The sequence below is a fragment of the Chenopodium album genome, chromosome 4 (genome assembly GCF_948465745.1).
Source record: "Chenopodium album chromosome 4, dcCheAlbu1.1, whole genome shotgun sequence".
In the NCBI taxonomy this organism is placed as follows: Eukaryota; Viridiplantae; Streptophyta; class Magnoliopsida; order Caryophyllales; family Amaranthaceae; genus Chenopodium; species Chenopodium album.
Genome location: NC_137837.1, coordinates 76,978,321 through 76,999,906, shown reverse-complemented (window position 1 = coordinate 76,999,906; position 21,586 = coordinate 76,978,321). Strand labels below are relative to the sequence as shown.

The 21,586-nt window shown below is 31.6% G+C and overlaps 3 protein-coding genes across 3 annotated transcripts; 1 reads left to right on the top strand and 2 right to left on the bottom strand.

Moving 5' to 3' along the window:
* Nucleotides 1–2,743: 2,743 nt before the first annotated feature.
* LOC145627360 (uncharacterized) lies at nucleotides 2,744–6,693 on the top strand. Its single transcript, XM_081679753.1, has 3 exons — nucleotides 2,744–3,260; nucleotides 3,795–4,500; nucleotides 6,141–6,693. Exons 1-3 carry the CDS (start codon nucleotides 2,883–2,885, stop codon nucleotides 6,443–6,445), a joined length of 1,389 nt encoding a protein of 462 aa, XP_081535879.1. The 5' UTR covers nucleotides 2,744–2,882; the 3' UTR covers nucleotides 6,446–6,693.
* Nucleotides 6,694–13,462: 6,769 nt separating this feature from the next.
* Nucleotides 13,463–16,465, bottom strand: LOC145629390 (autophagy-related protein 8C-like). Its single transcript, XM_081681986.1, has 6 exons — nucleotides 16,308–16,465; nucleotides 16,109–16,181; nucleotides 15,164–15,219; nucleotides 14,974–15,026; nucleotides 13,824–13,942; nucleotides 13,463–13,738 (listed from the first exon to the last, which is right to left on the bottom strand). Exons 2-6 carry the CDS (start codon nucleotides 16,143–16,145, stop codon nucleotides 13,644–13,646), a joined length of 360 nt encoding a protein of 119 aa, XP_081538112.1. The 5' UTR covers nucleotides 16,146–16,181; nucleotides 16,308–16,465; the 3' UTR covers nucleotides 13,463–13,643.
* Nucleotides 16,466–18,808: 2,343 nt separating this feature from the next.
* LOC145627359 (CASP-like protein 2D1) lies at nucleotides 18,809–21,000 on the bottom strand. Its single transcript, XM_081679752.1, has 3 exons — nucleotides 20,699–21,000; nucleotides 20,482–20,593; nucleotides 18,809–19,188 (listed from the first exon to the last, which is right to left on the bottom strand). Exons 1-3 carry the CDS (start codon nucleotides 20,884–20,886, stop codon nucleotides 18,925–18,927), a joined length of 564 nt encoding a protein of 187 aa, XP_081535878.1. The 5' UTR covers nucleotides 20,887–21,000; the 3' UTR covers nucleotides 18,809–18,924.
* Nucleotides 21,001–21,586: the final 586 nt, after the last annotated feature.

Below are 21,586 nucleotides of genomic sequence, written 5' to 3'. Positions count from 1 at the left end.
AAAACCCACTAAATTAAGTTTGTCATACAAAATTATACATTATAACTATTGCATTTAATAACCTATATTATATAAAGTTCGAATTTATTAAAAATTCCGAACTCATAAGCGATTAATTTTGGAGGAAAAATTGATATATGATGTTGAATTTTTATTAAGTACTCTGTATTGTGAATTTTTTGAGTTGTACACATTAATTATTGAACACTCGGTGTATTTAAGTATTGGTGTTTTTTTTTTCCCGAATAATTTTTGTCAAATTATGTAATGTCCATCCGTCCCCCCGATTTAAAATTTCTGGCTCCGTCACTGATATATATATATATATATATATATATATATATATATATATATATATATATATATATATATATATTATTGTTTGTTAATTTTCATTATGTATTTCATATATTTTTTGAAACTCAAACTATACAATACGATAATTTTAATAAACTTGATGTTTTTTTCGAGGCTATACATTAATTCCTCTTAGAATAAAATTCCTTGTGAAGCTTTATATAGGTCATACCATGAGAACAACATTTTTCTTCTTCTATTTTTATGTTTAGCAAATTAAATATGCTTCATAGAGATGGTAGGGAACTCGCCTTGTATCTTTGGGACTAGACGTTCAAACCCCATCACATCTACAAAGATGAGATTAAATATATAGGGAAAACACCAATATATATATATATATATATATATATATATATATATATATACTGCCAAGGCGCCAACACAACATTGGTGATGCTATTCATGTACTTATACGGTAGGCAAAATGCTCATGCTTATGTGCCCATACTAGTTTTAGGACTTATACATGTCAACTTTTAATTAAATTGCTCACTTCAATGCTTTATGCATGCGGATTTATTGTTAATACATGTGTAATTGTACATTACTCATATACGAGTATCATATTGTATATGTATGAATACATATTTTGGACACAATACGATAATAAATTTATTATGACAATAAAAAAAATAAAAAGAAAACATTAGAAAACAATGAATCAAGACGACAACAGTCAAGCAAAATAGGTCATCCAGTAATAAAATGAGCAAGAACTAAAAGAGAGGGATGGGATTTATGGGTATTATTTGTACACAATCACTTTAAAGAGTTGTGAAGAATAGATCATGTATTGTATTGCCTCTAAAGGTATGGACCTTCAATAAAGCTAAAACCTATTTTTAACAACCTTAAAATTCCCTTCAAGTTGATAAAAAAACACACTAGCTATCAAGTCTAGTGGCTATGTCAATTGTCAAAGCAGAGAATAAGGATGGAGAGCAGAGAAATAATAAAGGAAGGGGCAAACTAGTAAATTAATAATGTAATACCGTTCCAAATCTAATTACCCCACAATACGTAACCCTTGACCAACTAAGTAACCCCTAAAATATGAGTAAATCCTAAATAAGTAATCTTTGAATAAGTAACCCCGGTAATACGGTGTGACTATCTATGAATGTTATAAAATATTAATGAATGTAATAGTGTGATATGTTGATTTAAAAATTTAAAAAGAAATTCATTTTTTTCTATAAAATAAAATAATTAAAAGAAACCACACGAGAAATTCATTTAACTTAAAACTTTTAATTTTACGCCAAATGTTTCATTTTACAGGCATCCAATAACCGAAAAGTAGGGAAAAGTTTTTTCTGGTATGGAAATAATATCATGTAACAAATATTTCGTGATCAATAAAATATTTAATTTCCTTAATCAACAATAACTGTCTTGTGAACGTTAATAATTGAATGTTAGAAAAGCTTAGCTGTCTCCTGTAGACACATTTTTCAGCACCTTATATTTTTCACAAATTCATATATGGGGTCAGTCACGCTATAAATGAATGGTGCGGCCAATTCACATATAAAAACTAATTGATAAATTGGAGTCACAACAATGATCAAATGGGGTAACCTTGGACATGAAAATGGGGTTGCCTTTGGGTTCCTCAAATGAATAAATAGGATTAATTCCTTTTAATTAATGAGATTACTTAATAAATAGTTGTAGTTACACATATTATTGATTAAGAGTTATTGTGATGAACAAGCACGGTCACATCATGTGACTGCTCACACAGAAGAATTTTTGAAAATATAATAATTTTATAATCAATTTTAAGTTAAACACATTGAAAAATAATCTAAATAAATCCTAATCTATGATACTAGTATTTATTTCCTGATCATTCATTGGTGCTATATATAATGAATACATCTAATAAATTATAAAATATATTTATTTTTTCACTAATAATCTAATGTTGCACTTATTAAAAAAAACACAAAGATAGACAAAATTAAAGAAAATATCTTTTTTTTTTACAAAGACAAAAGAAAATATCTTATACTCTTTTCATTTCAAAATAAATGACACGTTAAACTTTTTTTTTAATTACTCATACACTAATTTCACCATATAGTTTTAAATAAATTCTATCGTGAAATATGTTGCTAGATACGTATCAATATAAAGTTTCATAATATCAACATTTTTTTAAATAATTTTTACAAATCATATATAATTAAGGTCAAACTAGCACATCGACATATATGTACAAAATTTAATTTGTGTCAATTATTTTAGGACGTAGAAATAATTAAGAAAAAAAAAAAAAGAAAAACCGCGTAAATAAGGTAAAATCCATGTGGGCAAGAGTCCTATATAAACACTTAGCATACTCTCCTCCCTCATTTGCACCTTTCTCTCTCTCTTTTCTCTTCTCTTCACCAAAAATATAACACCCTTTCAATTTTCTCTTCTGTCTCCTCATCACTTCTCAAGTACACCACAAAACCCCCCCTTCAAAATCTCTCTTAAATTAAATCAAAACACACAAATAAATTATAACCGCGATGATTTTAATGAGCAACAACATAAGCGGGGTAGGATTAGAAGTTGTAACGGGAGGAACAAACGGTAGTGGTAGTGGTAGTGGTGGTGACGGTGTCGGGGTTGGTGATGGTGATGGTGGGATGATTTTGAAGAAGGGGCCGTGGTCAGCAACCGAAGACACGGTGTTGATGGATTATGTCAAGAAAAATGGAGAAGGTAATTGGAATGCGGTGCAAAGAAACACCGGACTACAACGTTGTGGTAAGAGTTGTAGGCTAAGATGGGCTAACCATCTCCGACCCAACCTGAAGAAAGGTGCCTTCTCTCCTGATGAAGAACGCCTTATCATTGATCTTCACTCTAAGCTTGGTAACAAGTGGGCCCGCATTTCTGCTCATGTATGTTTTTTTTTTTTTAAGTTTTTCTGTTTTTTTTTTTTTTTTTTTTTTTTTTTTTGGGATTTTGATTTTTGGGTTTAATATTTGAAAAGCATGTACTAGAAGATTTTCTGAAAAATTGGGGACATGTTTCTGACATGTTTCTGGCAGTAGATTTGTGCAAAGGTTCACACAACAACATTCAACCTTGTACTGTTTTTGCTTGGTTAAGGTTTTTGCTGTAGTTATTACTCTGTCACATGATTTCCTGATTTTATTTATTTTTTTTTTCATTTATTTTTAGTATAAATTTTTTTATTTATTTTGGGTAAGAAATAATCAAATTTGAAACGCGCTAATTTTGTAAGTTGCACATTAGCGTGTATGGTTTATGCACAGGCAACATGCACATAAACGCTTGTATCCCGTTGTACTACATACTTATTAGAATTTGAGATTAAAATTCAATATATATGATAATAAATGTGAGTACGAGTACTAATTAAATTGTTGATTGTTTTAATTAATGACGATGTTTTATTTATGTTATTGTAGTTACCGGGTAGGACGGACAATGAAATCAAGAATTATTGGAACACAAGGGTAAAAAGGAGAATAAGACAAGGTCTTTCACTTTACCCAAATGATCTCCCAACACCAACACCACCACCATCTCAACAACACCACCACCAATTTCATCATCATTCAACAAACCCTCTTTCTCTCTCTCTTCCAAAAACTCCACCTCCAACTCTCTCTCTCTTCAACCCTGTTTCTCTCTCCTCCCCTGTTTTCTCTCTCCACCATCCTCCCCCTCTCCTCCCTTCCCAACATCATCATCACTCCCTCAAAAGATGCACTTCAACTAATAACTCCTTATTCATGGGTAATAATAATCCTATTTTCTCCCCCTCTCAAGTGGGTCCCCTTTCGGCCGGGTTCGGATACGATCCCGGCTTTGGCTTCGGTGGACCCGGTTTCGAGCTCCCTTCAATCAGATTTAGCCAAAATGAACAGAGTGGTGGTAATGTTTATGTCAAGGTGGAAGAAGATGATAATGGAGTGAAGGTTAATAATAATAATAATAATAATAATAATAATAATAATAATAATAATCCAAATAATGTTGTGGGTCGGACTAATAGTGGGTTGTTGGATGATCTTTTGCAAGAATCTCATGTTAAGGTTGGTGTTAAGAGAGAAAGAGAAGAGGATTTTGGGCTTCACTGGGATATTTCTAGCTCTGAGAATTCTTCCAATGGTGAGTTTTTCTCTTGACCTTATTATCGGTTTCTGTAATCGACGCATAATTTTGGAATGCAATTTTGAGATTAATGAAATGAATTCTATTCCCGTCAAAAAAATGAAATGAATTCTATGCAAAAAAAACCCATTTATTATTAGTACTTAATTATTAACTACCCCTACCCTTTGTGCTAGTTATAAATATTTTGTTCATGTTTGTAGTTGCTAGTCTTGCTACAAAAATTGTTATGCTATTACTATCCTACAAAAAAAATAATAAAAAATAAAAAATAAAATAAAAAAGAGTAAAATCAAACACTAAAAATTAAATATTAATGTTGTTTAAAAAAGAAAAAAGTGAATTTTGTACAACTAATTAGTTTCAAATGTAAGAGTTGGGATCAACTTGATCCAATGAATTTCATGCATTCCTTACTGGTGTCCGTCAGTTATAGATTTCAGTAATTACTCCGAGTTTTTTGTTTTTTTTTTTTCAATGAACATAGGCAATACTTTGTGTTACATTTATTTTTTTTTTCTAATAAAGTAACAACTAATACTCCGTTAAATCCGCGTCTCTTTTATATGGTATGCGTGATTTTCATTTCCTGTCGTTACATTTTGACCGTTGATTATTACCTTATAATAAGTTTTAATAAAAAGAATGAGAGTATTTATAATTTGAAGGCACCTTTAAAGATGAATTTAGTGACATCTATTTTTGTAACAAATTTTATTGACATACTTTAAGAGATAGTATTAGTGACACTAACAAAATCAAATAGAGGGAGCATTATATAATTTACATTTGGATTTTTTTTTAGAATGATACTTCCTATGTAACCTAAAATTATAGTTTTACATAATCAAGTGACAAGTTTGCTAAAATAGGAAAAGTTTGATTTAAGTTATGACGTATAGTGTGAAATTGAGGGAGTACTAATATTATAATGGTGATGTAAGAGTTGAAAACATAATCTAGCTAGAATAGGTAATAGTTTTCAGTGCAATATTTATTTCTCTCCATTATATTCTAGCACATCGTCTTTGATTAATGGTTCTTTTAAACTCTTAGTATTGACCAAAAAATGTGATTAGTTTACCTTTTTTAAGACAATAGCCACCAAAAATAATCTTCCACTAAGGTTAGAATGGAAGATAGAATATAATCGAATACAACATATAACACACTTATAATAGCCCAAATCAATTTTCCACTAATGATATCTATATATAGCAATTGTAGGAGATTGCTTTACTTTGCTAACTCTTGCACAATTAGAAATCTTATGTTTCTCCTATTAGTCAACTAATAATGGGCTAGACAAAATTAGCATATGACTTATGCACAACTAATTGTGGTATTTTATTTTATTTTATTTATTTTCTCACTAAACTTCGCCTTATTATTCATCGTTACATTATAAAGTTGTAAAAAGGTCATGTTCTTTTCAATTTATTTTATATTGATAAAAAAAATGAACATTTATAAGTTAAAATTGGCCTGGTGAGAACACGTGTACGTAAATAGTTCTCTTCAGTAATGCACAATTATGAGTCGTTTTAATTAGTAATTCGCCTATAACATTTTCAACAATTACTTGTTTGGATGCTAAGAGTAGTAATGATGACTTTTTTCTTGGATAATTTATGTAGGAATCAAGAAAGAAAAAATGGATAATCAAGAACAAAAGATGAACTTCAATAGTCAAGAGTTGTCAAACATCCTTGAGCTGATTCCAACCCTTGTCCAGGCTCCTTCGTGGTGTAACGAAGGCGGTGCAGAAGGCTCGGCTCCTCAATCTTCTGCTGTTAGCATTGATGATAATTACAATGGATTCGATGATCAAATGCCGCAACCTCCATCTTTTACAGCCGTAAACAATACAAACTATGAAGAAGATGATGGCAATTGGAATCCTGAGTCCTATAATTGGGATAACTTGCCTAGGATTTGTTGACCGGCCTTGATTATTTGCTGAATTATTTAAACTTAATTATGAAAACTTGTTTAAGGAAGGGATTAGAGATTAAATGTTGTTTAATTTGTAGTTGGATTGTACTAGATCATAGCTCAGATCATTTGTTTCAGAATTGGAGTGCATATATGCCCTTTGACAATTTTTTTTAGTCTTCATTAATATTATGCACTCCTTGCTCTAAAATTGTTTCTCATTCAATGAGTGATACCTAGCCAAATAAAAAAAAAAAAAAAAATTCTCAAGTATTTCGCAACTATATTGTGTTTTTTAGAGCTTTATTTAGGCTCGCTCTCTTCCTAGAGATTTTTATTATTATTATTATATTTACTCATGCATTTACTTTTAATTAAAAATTAAACAATTATAGGTTCAATCAAGAAATATATATTATTTTATTTTTTTTAAAAAAAGAAATATATATTATGTGTCAATCAAAGGAAAACAATATATATATATATGCAAAAAAAAAAAAAAAAAAAAAAAAAATCAATTGCTACTAAACCTTAAATAACAATACAGTTTTAAAAACTTAGGATTCGTTTGGCATTGTTGCGGTTTTCTGTTTTTTGGTTTTTTGTTTTTTAAAAGTATATGATATATGTCCCATATTGAATCAAAAATTATTTAAACATATTAAAATTATAATAAATTTGAAAACTGACAACAGAAAAGTGGAAACACCTTTTTCTTGTTTCCTGTTTTTGGTTTTTGGTTTTCAAAAAAACAGAAAACTGAAAACCAAAAATGATGCCAAACAAGCCCTTAATGTCTCCAAGTAGTTGTCATTTTTATTGTTTGTGGATTTGGCTAATCCCACAAATTCTTCTTCAATTTCTTTTTTTTTAATTTTTTTTAGAGAGGATTTATTTGATAAATATTATTGCGCAATTCAAAAACTGGTTGGACATGAAATTAGCACCTTTTTAACATTCGGGTATGTAATTCCAAACCTCCAATCATGACAAATGGTTAAGTATGTTATTAGTATGTAAGGAACAAATATAATTCCTTCAAAGCTTCAATGTTGCATAATGTATAAAATGGTTCTAGTAAATGTGACATCTAAGTCTTCTTTTCTAACAATAAAATAACAGCTACCACACAACTACTTGATTGAACATCTTAATTAAATAGATGTACAAAATCCATCCTATAGCTAAACAAGTTGGTATTTCCCCATATCTCGAACAACTCAAACTCAAGGGATTATATATTATTAATTTTCTTCGTTTTCATATAATAGGCCTCAAATTAATTTACGAGAGCTGATACACATACACCTTTACTAACCAGTATTGATATTTAATAATTAAGAACCCCGGTCATTATATAGCTTCTCTGAATATAACATAAATCCATTTACCATATGCATTCTCCCTAAGTGACCTAATTACAAATACAAATCTTGATTGCGTAGACAAAACGAGCTATAGTTGTGTCCCTTGTATGCAGTATAATTGTAAGGCTAATTGAAGGATGATAAACACATAAATCGAATGGGATCCTCTTACGGGGCAATTGCATGGGCAAATTCTTATGGGTTGGGATCCTAATGAAATTTTATTTTCCTTTTCTTTTTTTGTCACACAACCAAGCTTTATGGCATATAAGCCTCCACCATTTATGCCCTTCACATCCTAAAATTGTCTTCACATGCAATTTGAATTGGTCTCTTTAATTTGAAATTTATTGCCTCTTCACTCATCTTTCTTCGTTCTCCTCTTCTAAAACACTTACAAATGGTCTACAAAGGAGAGGGCGGTTACTTCACTTATTTGGAAACATATGTTTATAAACATTTCAGATTCTCTTCACATTCATTAAACTATTCCGAAATATATATCTATATCTATATATATATAATACAAATCTTTCTTTCGTCATGTAAATCTGGTCCGTCCATCAATTTAGAAATTTAAATTTTTAATTCATATAATGGATTGAGTTCCGTTGAAAAATTACTTATCATTATTTATTTATTTATATAATAATAAATGTCATTGATGTTTCTCCTACAAATTTCCGTATATTAGGCTTATTTTCGGGGTTAAAGTTGTGCAAAAGTCTTTCATCATACAAATGGGTCGTCTCCTCCTCTTTTGGACATTTTATCATGATAAGTTTTGGGTTTTATTATCGTCACATCTTATTTTTGGATAATAATTTTTCCAATAATAATAATAAGTTTCGTCATGCATGCATGCACCTCTATCATATTGCCAAGCATAACGGTATGGGTCTCAGGGTCTGTCCTAAGTTCAAGGGGTTATTAGAGGAACTATACCTCTACACATTACATACCTTACAATTTGTGTACGTTATTCTAAAATTAAAGTGTTACAGATTAAATGACAACAATTGCATAATTGATCCTCTGGGAATTGCCGTCATTTGGCTAAGTATTACAGAATTCAAATTTACGTGTGATAAAAACTTTATATATTTTTGTTAACTATTGTATCAAGACATATCCACATCTTAAATTTATGACAAATTTGATCAAAACTATTTAGCTACAAACATTTTATCATATAAAAGAAATTTATAAAATATTTTTTTTGTCCTTAAAATCAGTCATATTTAAAGTTTATTATGTTAAGCCTAAGAGTCTATTCACATTTACTTAATTTCAGTTCAGTTTAGTTCAGATCGGCTCCTAATTTTCCTCTCTCATAAAATATTCATTTCAGCTCAGTTCAATTCAGTCCAGTTCAGTTCAATTCAGCTCAGTTCTGTAAATGTGAACAGTTCTAACCCCGCTCAATTAGGTCAAAAAATAAAGTTGAAAATAAATGAACAATCCACATCTTAACCAATGTGAATATAAATAAATTGTCACGTACTATACCATGATTAAGGCTCGTGGTGTGGCCTTATATCAATGACAACGAACGATTCTATTACTAGTCCCATAAAACCCTATGGTAGCGTTATATCAATGTCAAAATACGATTTTATTCAGACAAATTGAGGTTTACAAGGATAAATAGACAACTCTAACCATCTACCTAGCTATCATCCTAAATTTCATTGGAATCAGCTGAACCCTTTTCTTTTGAAGCCGATAATTCTTCGTTAATAAAAGATATGATACACGCAATTGAAATGTTTTAAGGAGATTTCAAGAGCAGATGTCGAAAAGTCAAGTAGTCAAGTAATTATATTGTGGGAGATGCATCACAGGATAATATAATGTTATTTGTCCTGAAATCATATACATTCTCTAGTGTGTCACGTAAAGCATATCTAAAGGTCTATATGGTGGCCTTGAGTCTAATAGAGGCGAGTTTGTGACCAGTTAAAAAAAAGAAAGTCAATTATTCCAACCTGCCAAGTGGCCGCTTAATTAGGATCCATGGGATTTATCTCTATGGCGAGGTTATATAAACGGAGGGTTGAGAGAGATTTAGAATTGTCTCACAGGGGTAAGTTAGTCATTTTATGCGGGATTTAAATTTTGTCATTTTAGATTCAGTGGTACAAAATACACTCTCAGTGGTACAAAATATAATTTTAGTGGTATTTAAAAAAAGGTTCAAATGTCTAATTAGGCTGTCAAATAATACTATTACATCTCAGTGGTACAAAATACACTTCCAGTGATACTCAATGCGATTTTAGTGGTACTTATAAAAATCCTCAGTGGTATAAAATATACTCTTAGTAGTTGTGATCCCAATTTTTTTTGTCGTTTTTGCACGTGAAACCATTTCTGACTCTAAAGGTGGGCCCTACCTCACCTTTTTTTCACTCTCTCCATCTCTCTCTTCCTTTCTCCCTCTTTCAAGTACATTGACTACATTATTTTATGTTGTGAGACATTTTATTTTGTCTCACAACCCTTGAAATTTACTTCCTCCTCTATGGCTTTCCTTAGTCAAAAATTCCCCAAAAGTAGAAGTATACAGAAAATAGAGCAATTTTCAAAGATCTGGAGTCTAATAATAAAACTCAAGTTGGTGGGGGATGTATTTTGAGGCCATATATCATATACGAAGTATGTATTTTTGAACCTTATGCGTGTCATATAAGGCCCTATGTGGCCAGCTTTCACATAATCAACAAGATTAATAGTTAACAAGGAAAAGTTCATGATTCTAGCCACCTAACTCGCATCCCAGGTCTATGCAAAGCACCCCAGCTACTTCCTTTAGGATTAAAAAATTTCAATAAATCTCCAAAAGTAGAGACTATAATTCACGAAATCAAAACATATTCAATAAAAATTCAAGATTGATGTCGAAGACTCAAATGATGGTGGACGTATCCCAAGGTCGTATAATATCATTTGGAATCATATACGCTATTAGTCAGATATGTAAAAGCCCTAAAAGGTCTTGGTGGTCTTAAGTCAGTGTAAGAGACGAGTACATAATGGGCTAATTAAATTAATAGTTATAATACAAGTAGATGAATCCAACCAACTAAATGGCCTCCTAGGTAGGGTCCATAGCACATCGACCTTTTTACTTTTTGGATCTCAAAATTTAAAAGTTGACAAAATCAAATCATTTTTGAAGATTTCAAGACCCAATGTCGTAAATTCTAATGATGATAGGAATGCATTTAAGTTCATATAATGTTGTTTGTTGCACGGATGCGCCAAATATTCAGTCACATATAGGCTCATGGTGGCATTAGATCAGTGGCGGGAGATGACAGATGAGTATGTAATCAATTATATTCTTTATACTAGTTTTGTGCCCCGTGCGATGCCCGGGTTGTTTATTGAATTATAAAATAAATTTTTAATCTTTATACGATTTGCTAGATTGTGAAGTATATTATTTTAACTGATTAGTATATATTATAAATGCATGTTTTACGCTTTGAACTGTTTCCATTGCCCAAAAAAATATTATGATACAAAAAATAATTTATTAAATTTTAAGAATTATAATCTAATAATTTTTTTAATAAAATTATAATTGAATTTGTACATTTGAAATATTGGTAATTTATCGAAAATAAAACTAATTTTATCCTAAAATTTAATCCAAATAGAATTCTAAATTAACTTTTTTATTAATCTTATGAGGTCTATTTAAATCTATCCAACGTGGCGTGACACTTGGCATCGTGGCCTGGCTAAAAGTTTAGCTTCATATATTAAACTAATTTTATCTTAAAATTCTATCCAAATAAAATTCTAAATTAACTTTTTTTTTATTTATCTTATGAGGTCTATTTAAATCTATCCAACGTGGCGTGACACTTGGAAAAAAGTTAGAACGCCAAGTGTCGCAGCCTCGTGACCTGGCTAAAATTTTAGCTTCATATATTAAACTAATCATCAATTAACATATACTAAAAGCGAACCTAAAGTGACACTTGTCACGATCATTAAAAAATTTCCCGCTTCTTTTTTTTCTTTCTTTATTTTTTTTGCCAAATTTGAATGACTTCCAATTTTTAACCTACAATAATACTTAATTCCATTTTGACAACACATTTAATCCAATCATACTCAATTAATTTTTTATTATTATTTTTTAACATATATTTTATATACTAGGATATTTTAATTACAAGTATAGTAACATAGATTAAAATTAAGATACTGAAATACTTCGTATATCATTATCCAAGATTATTATAATATCATCAATTTTTTTCCTCTAACTTAAAATTTATTTTAATTAAAAATAGAAAAAAATATTTTGGTAGCATACTTTGTATAGGTCTTAAAATTATGCATAACGTTTATAAGAACAATCAAACAAAATTATTATATTATATAATACTCTTCCTTTTTTTATATGTTATAGTTGAATTTGCACATTTGTCGAGACACAACTTTAATCATCAATATCCTTAATTAAAGACTATTATTTTGTTACAAATATTTTTTTTGGTAAATTATTGTTAAATTAACATCATTCTTTATAATTTTTGTTATAAAGTTTAATTATTACCGTGCATGGCACGGAACTTAACCTAGTTTTATCCTAAAATTCTATCCGATAAAATTATAAATTAACTTTTTTATTTATCTTATGAGGTTTATTTAAATCTATCCAACGTGGCGCGACACTTGGCGAAAAGTTAGATGAAAAGTTTAGCTTTATATTATATAATATTAGTTATATGATATGATACGGAGTACAAGGAAAAGTTGACAATTCCAAACATGTGACTGGCCTCTAAAAGTTCATGGGAAGCATTTGCACAATTGCACTCAGAGTTCGGAAAAGTAAAAAATTCTCCAAATGTAAATTAATCAATGTACTTTTAAATTACAATGATAAATGTATTCAACTGAAATTTTATTAGGAATTTATAAATAAATTTTTAATCGATTGATAATTTTGAAACATATACCAAAGCTTAATTGAGTACATATTGCTAAATTAAACATGTCAAGTAAACAATATAAAGTCAAAGTTTACACCTAATTTGAAGTGGATGGAGAGAGCACATACATATATCTATGCAATCACTTCGAATGAAAACATTATGAAACTAAAATCATAATCCAACCGAATTAGACAAGTAGTACAAAGTAGATCCTAACAGAAGATCCCAGCACATAATCTCACTAATTCCCAGACAGTTCAAACTACTGCACCAAAGGGTACATACTAATGTGCTGAAGAAAACAACGAATTGAACTTTTTGTAATCCCCAATTAGTCCACAACTTGCTTATTGTATCGGCTTAGTGTAAGTAGCAGCACCATTTTTCAAACATTTTAATTAACCAAAAGCAGCTGGATTACAAGTTTACAACTGTCCATAATGCGTATGGATAGATATAGCATGCGTATGACTATAAGATACAAAATAACCAAAGGTCATAGAGCAGAGCTTAAGTCATAACAAGATGGGTTCAACATAACTCATCCCTGTCCTCGTGCCATGGACAAGCAATACATAAAGCAAAATAAACCTCAAGCTCGAAGATTATTCATACTGCAGCACCAAGCCACCTTAATCGTGAGTCATACATGAAGAAAATAAGAGCAGTTGCATAGAAATGTTAACTAACAGTAGGAGATGCATCAAATAAACATTGCGGAATTAAGATCCAATTATCCAACTTCAAAGGAATTTGTCCAAGGAACAGTGGCATTCGGCCATTAGTTTTTGATTGCTAATTAGCATAAACTATATATACAAACTTGGGAATGTCTTATCATAGAAACGTATTTACATAAACAACCAGCAGCAGTGCGGACTTAAAGAGCTCCAAATGTGTTCTCTCCACTGTATGTCATGTAGAGAAACCCATCCTCATCTTTGTGCTCCTCGTAAATAGCTGACATCATAGCAGCTGCAAGATAGAAATAAAATTAATATCCAGACTGCAAGTGAAGCGGCATGGGTCAGAAATATGAAAAGAAAATAAGTCTTCATACCAGTGGGCGGTAGAATGTTCTTTACGAAAATAAATATAGCCTTCTCAGCACTGAGCTTTATCCTCTTGCGGACAACATAGACAAACTGCCCCACAGTTAGATCAGCTGGTACAAGATACCTGCAAGCAGCAATATGATGCAAGTTTAAACATCAGAATCAAAGAGAGTCTAAAATCACCGCAACAGAGGCATACATCACAGATTAACACAGTATATATTAGCAGGAACAGGGAATCTGCAAGTATGATGTAAACATGGCAACAGAAGCAGACAGCTTCTTCAACATACAGTCATACACACATCACATACTTGACTTCTCCATTTAAACAACTCTTTATCTCTAAAATTGTAACATCTTTATCAAGTGTATATTATGGCATAAAACTAAACCAGTAAAGTAAAAATTAATTTTGTACCATTTATAGAGTATATAAAGCCTTTTAAGATAGAACCCCAAGTAACTACATTAAAGGGTTATAAAGAACATAAAAGCATGCACATTCTAGTCATTTTTAAGGGAGAATAAGTAGTAGACAATGCTTTGGCTCTACCTTGACGTCGACAACTTAGGAAATGTAAGCAAGAAGATGTAAACTCTCAAAAATTAAAGAATTGCAACTTAGCTGATACTCTGAAAGTGAGAAAGGCTAGACCGGACAGAAAAGTACTATTTAAATAAAAGTAAAATTTAAATTGTTTTCCATTCCAGATTTTCAATAGAACATCCAGAGAGTGTACTCCCTAGCTTAAAAGGAAAAAAGGACAGGCCCACATAGCATCAAGTGCTGCCCTTTCTCTCAAAAAAAAAAAAAGTGCTGCCCTTCAACACAAAATACACTTATTGAGCAGCCAAGAGGAACAGCTCTATAATAATGTCTTGCACAGCCACAGATAAGGAACCCCTGATCTAATTGTAGAATAAAATGACACCACCAATAAAGTCATATTAAGCTCAATATCATGCAAAGAAAAAGAAGACAAAAGTACAGTATCAAGGGTCACTGCTGAACTATATTTGACATGCAAATTAAGATTAAGACATAGCATAGACTTCAACTGCAATAAATTCATATGAAGCATGAAATGCATTCACATTATCTAGAAAGTACTCCACTAAGCGTATACATGCATACAGAGAGAGATGACTAACTTCTTCTTGTCAATGTCAGGAATGTCACTTTTTTCAGCCTTCTCTACAATAACCTACACAAAACAAGGCAATAAATAAAAATGATCAGCAACTATGAAACATAAAGCATGATTTAGGATATCTCTCAATCATGATTTGAAAGAATCATTCCAATCTAAAGTGTGTAGTTAATTAGAAAAAACTATCATACAGGAATTCTGTCAGGATACTTCTCCCTGATACGAGCAGCTTCAGCTTGTCTTCGCTCTGTCAAAAAGAAATTTTAGAAATTAAAAAATTAATACCTTTGACAACTATGTTGCACAAAGCTAACACAACTACAATGTATACTGCTGAATTTCAATTATAGGTCATCAAACATACCAAGTATTTATAACAGTAATTACACAATTAAACATTGAACATATACTTTGAAGGACCAGAAATTCGACACCACATGCTATTAGCTCTTAGCAGTTCCTATTCACCAGAATACTACACATTTCACACATCAAGCCGTGCTTCGACATCAAGTTCATCCATCACACCCATTAAAAAACATGTACTACTATTGACAATTTCAATCACGTATACATAGTATCCCCATTGATCAATACACCATCCCAAACACAGCCCTAACCCTTACATTCGGTATTCTATCCAAATTGAATATCATAAACATTGAAGACAATCAAAGAACAAAAGGCAAACCAAGCACACGGTGTACAATTTTCTCATCCTCACACTTTAAAGGATCATACAATTGAACACTTGATTACCAAAAAGTGAAAAACAAATTGATCGACACCAATAAACCAGCATCGCATCGCATCCACATCATCATAATCATAAAATATAATCCATTTGATCAACAATTTAAGAAATAAAATCCCATAATTTTTAACAAATAACAATCAGTCAGTGAAAACAGAAGACATAGCAACAACTATACATACAAATATATCATGGATAAATTCAACGCTATTTCAATCATCGCGGACATCAGATCGTATAAAAAACAATCAAGAACAAATTTCAAAATAAAAATCACAATTAAAATTTCTCAAATTATCAATTACGCAACATATTAATGAAATCATCAATTACGCAACACATTAATCAACGAAAGAACGGTGAAAGATATCGAGTAATTTACCAAGAGGATGTTGAAGTTTGAAACAACTCTTCGACATGATGATCAGATTCTTAAAACCAATCCGCTACAAATTCTGCCAAAAATCAAAAACGAAATCGATAAATTAGGGTTTCAAAATTATGCTAGTAATCCAAAATTATCTCCCAAGAAAACAAAAATCCGATTAAAGAAGGCGAAAAAGTAAAATCGAAGAACTTACGAGAGATGATGAAGAAGATCGGGCACAAATTAGAGAGAAAAATCTCAGAAATCGAGAAATTGAAGAGAGAGAAAGAAGAATTGCTTGTGGTTTTAGGAGAGAGAATGAATGTGGAGTCCTACTAATCCAGAAGTTTGCGTATAAATCCAGTAAAATTCATAGGCAACTCAATATTTTAACCAAGTCCTACTAGAACCGAAAGACTATTAATGGGTTAACAATGGTCATTGGCCAATTTATTTTAGCCCAATCAAATGATATAGGGCCTAATCCTATACAACGGGTCAACGGTTGTGTCACCCGATAAAATTGACGCATATGCGATTACTTAAATCTAACTAATCCGATTTTAAATCAAAAGTTTGATTGAAATTAATTGACATGAACACATGATTTTACCCGACCTGACTTATTTTTATCAACATAAGCACTTTGACGATAAAATTAAAAATTGACATAGTTCGAAATCAATCCAAATAAGTTTAACTGAAAATAACCTGATTTAAAACCGAGAACAATCTGATTGTCACCCTTTAATGGACATTACTACGTTCTTGGATTGAGGGAAATGTATTACTTTGAAATAGGGATTAGAATATTTTTTTTTTAAGGTTAATATTTTTTTGGGTTTTTCTATACATTGCCCCTGAGGTATTGACTTTTCCAAGCTGCACCCACCCATTTTCAAAATTCCACACTGTACCCCTAAGGTCTCTTTAGTGTCTACGATGTAACCTTACCCTAATCCCTCCGTTAACTTAAGTTAACTTTCCGTTAACTTCAAATTAAAGAAAATTAAAAAAAAAAACAAAAAAAAACCCAAACACCTCTATCTCCTCCATCACAACCACCCGCCACTACGCTACACCTCCAACCGCACCACCGCCGCACCCCCCAGCCGCACCACCGAGCTGCGCTCCTCTTTCCTCGACCCACCACCTATGAGGCCGAGTCGGTGAGCAATGAACTCGTCGTTAAGAACGAAGGAATTCACTTCGATTTCCGACGAGATCGACGGCGACGGTGGGAACTTCGGCGATCATAACGCGGCGAAGTGCATTGGCGATGCTGGAATCGGTTTTCTTAAGCTCGAATTTCATGAAATCATCTCGATTTTTGGATTTTTGGGACGAATTTCGCCCAAAACCATCGAAAACTCTCGCCCAAATTCAATCGATTATACCATGAGATTAGGAATTCTGAGTTTTGTTTTGTACTAGATGGATTATTTGATTTAAAATTCTCGACTTTGATTTGGAATTTGGATTTTTGTAGGATGAGGCGTGGCTGGGGGGAGAGCTGGCCGGAACGGCTGAAAGAGAGGGGAAGGAGTGGCCGGAAAAGGGCGGTCAGGGCGAAGGGGGAGGGAGTGGCCGGAAATGGGGACTGCGGTTGGAGGTGTAGTGGTGGGTGGTTGTGAGGGAGGAGAGAGAGGTGGGGTAATGGTGCGGTTGGAGGTGTAGTGGTGGGTGGTTGTGATGGAGGAGAGAGAGGTGTTTGGTTTTTTTTTTTTTGTTTTTTTTTTAATTTCTTTATTTTGAAGTTAACGGAAAGTTAACTTAAGTTAATGGAGGGATTAGGGTAGGGTTACATCGTAGTCACTAAAGAGACCTTGGGGTACAGTGTGGAATTTTGAAAATGGGTGGACACAGCTTGGAAAAGTCAATACCTCAGGAGCACTGTATAGAAAACCCTATTTTTTTTTTAATTAATGAACATTTCTTGTACTCCTAGTTTTTTTTTTTTTTTTTTTTTTTTTTTCTTTCTAATTAGGATTTCCAAGTGGGCATTGGCCCATCCAGTTTGAACCACCCAAATCACACAAGATCAGGCCCAACTTTTTGTGATGGATTTTGTGTATGCTGCCCTAGTTTGTGGGCTGTTTTTTCTCAAAAAAAAAAAAGAAAAAAAAAATTGTGGGCTGTTTTTTTGCATGATCATTAATGTATTACTACTAAGCCCAAAAAATTGTAGTTGAAACAATTGTAGTTGCACATTTGCAAACCTTGCCTTTTAATAAGTTCAGACGAAGAAGTTTTTAAATAATGGTATGATTTACAATAAAATTAGTTGAAAATAAAGCCCTAACTTCAAGCATTGATAAGTATTTAAGAATGGTTACAATTTGATGAAGTGTTTGACTTATAACTTTATAAGAGTTATGTTCAGCCATAATAATTAGTCAATTACATTCTGTTGTTTATTTAAAACGTTTAGCATTTTTTGTTGATTATGTTTTGTTCTTAAATAACTTATCCTTATATGGAAAGCATTGTATCAGTCAGTGTATGCGCCAATTTAAATCTACACATCCTTTGATATACCATACTTGATTCCGAAATAAATATACAATGTAACTACAAATCATATTATTACATAAAGCAAAACACTATAATAGTATGGTCTAAGCTCAGCGATCAATGCTAAAACCAGGCATCGATCAATTTGAGTCTTTGAGGAGGCGATAAGCATGTCAAATTTCACACCAATACACGAGGATATATAAAACCAAAGTTAAAAACATAATATCATATATAGATAACCTTTAAATCGCTAATCTAAAGGGCATCAAAAGATTACAAAACGAAAGAGTAATTAGTTGAGAGCATTAACTAAATCAAGTCCTTTCTACTTCATCTAACTGAGTATTAATAAATGGAGGATCAAACATAGAGAAAGCCCTAAAAGCAGAGATGACAGCCAAAAAAAGGAAGCAAAAAAGAGCTAAAAAATGAAGAATGACAGCAATTTTCAAATTAGTGCAGAATTTCCCATATGCACTGCAAGCTTCACTCCATGAAACTTCAATATCACCTTTGTATGCTAAGTACATTATCTCTGCTCCTGCTGTTCCTGATGTCACCATCAAGTAGGCCATCACCTGATGATTTGTCAAACAAAATTCAAATTAATCAATGTGAACATTTTTGGATTTTTACACTTTTTTTTGTGATGTGAAAATTGCCAATTTTTCATAACAAGGAAGGAGATTTAGAAGCTTGTGTGAATAGCAAAATTTAAACTTTATGTTGATGATTGTGAGTACATAGTATTTTCTCTTCTAGGACACATAAATGCAACTCTAATCAATAGAACTTCGCCTATTTTTAAACTCATATCATGAGAACAAGTTTATGGATTTCCACTTTTCACTAACGAAATTCATGTAAATTATTAAATGCACTGGAGAATATGTGCTTGTTAGGCAATACTCCATGTAATGAAGTTCATCTATTTTTGTTAGATAATATGTTAATATTATCTTGTGAATATTCTGTGATATATATCTTGTGTAATTTAGTTATCTCATGACTAGGTTGTAAATCCTATAAATATTGATTAATGAGAAAGCCTCCAATCAAGGAGAATTACACTATTCTACATGGTATCAGATTCTAATTAGGGTTTCTCCTCCCTCTCACACCCTAAACACGATCCTAGGCCTCTAGTCGTCCTCATCCACACTCGGCCAACCTCCTCCTTCGCCCTCCATGGCCGGTGATGACACTCCCCCACCACCTCCCCCTCCTCTAACAATTTCCACCCTGCGTATGCCGCAACCAACATCAAAAACCTCATGACTGTCACTCTTGATCAACAAGAAGCGCACTATACCACCTGGGTAAATTATTATCAAGAGAAAAAGTTCATAAATTTCCACTTTTCAATAAGGAAATCAGGTAAATTATTAGGTGCACTTGAAAGTATGTGCTTGTTAGGCAATACGCCATATAACAAATAACGGACATATAAAGCTCACTTTTATTTGACTCATATATTTTTTTTGTTATTTAAATACACATTTACTCTCGAGTGCACCTAATTACTACTAATACTACTCTCTAAGCATAATATATGAAGAATAATTTAGCAAGCTTAAAAAGTTACAACTGTTGTGACTCTTATTAGTACTTTCTTAAACATAGTCCCACATATTAATTAGTTAAGCTAATTTAATTTTACAACAAGCCAAAAAGGATTATGCATTAACTATTCTATACATTACAATACATACAGTTTTTTTAGATTTGGCAACAAGATTTATACTGTTATATACACTTATACATTTCATAATGTCCAATGCAAGTTCATATTTCCAGAAAAATAAGGGGCAAATATTTCAACGAAATTCAAGAAAACCCAGAAATTTATATACTATGAATGAGAAACAAACCTGATCAGAGATAAAGAAAACCCAAGCTTTGTTAACTAAACAACTAATCCAAGTTGAAATTGCAGCAATTAGTGCATACCCTGCAGCAATGGCAGCAACAGCAACCATGTACCTTTCAAAAGAAAATAAAAATCAAATTAGATTAGTAAACAATAAATTAACTAAAATGTTGAATGAAATTAACATAAATAAAGATGAATTAAGCAAAAAAAATTACTTGAGTCCTGAGAAATTGAGGAATTTAATGCTTCCATAATCAGGATTGTCTTCATTGGTGTTAATAGTGAGACATAAAGAAGCAATACTAAGAGGAATAACAGAAATTCTAAGGGAAAAATCTAAAAGTTTTAATCTTGGGATTGATTTGTTTGAGCTTGAAATTTGGGTATGATTTTGGTTATTCATGGCTGAAAAATATGAACTTTTAATGTAAAAAGGATTTTAAAAGTTGTGGATTGTGGGAATTTAAGAAGGTATAGTTTGGAGTTTAGTGGAGTAAGAAAAGAGTTGCTTTATTTTGTCATGTGATGGAATGATTGTCTTTTTTAGGAAGGTGGATTAGTGAGAAACCTTAACAATTTGTAACAATATTTTATCCATTTTCTTTTAACAATATAACTTTAAGGTACAATTTTATCAAAATACTTTTTAACTCGGAAATAAAAAAAGTTATATTAATCCGTTTATATTATTAACTCATGTATTATTATAATTCTTGATATACGACTATACAAGAGTAAATTTGTGACATTTTGGTTATTTTTATGATATGAAGAAAATCTGAAGAGTTATATAAATTAAAAAGAAATGGAACAAAGATGGTTAGATAAATGTAACTTTTAATTTGTCCCAACCTTTGTTAATAAGATAATGTATTATAAGGTTTGAACTCTCATGGAAAAGTTAAAGGTTCACCTAACGAGTTCATGGAGTGAATATTAGTGTGGTAGTTGGTGATGGGACTTCAGGGACATGTGTTGCATTCTTACAAGAGCCCAGGAGTTTAAATTAGCATGCTAAACCTATACGATTGTAGTTTGCAAAATGTTTTGAGAGGACCAAAATAAAAAGGTCTTTCTTAAATTTAGATGAAGTTTAAAGTAAT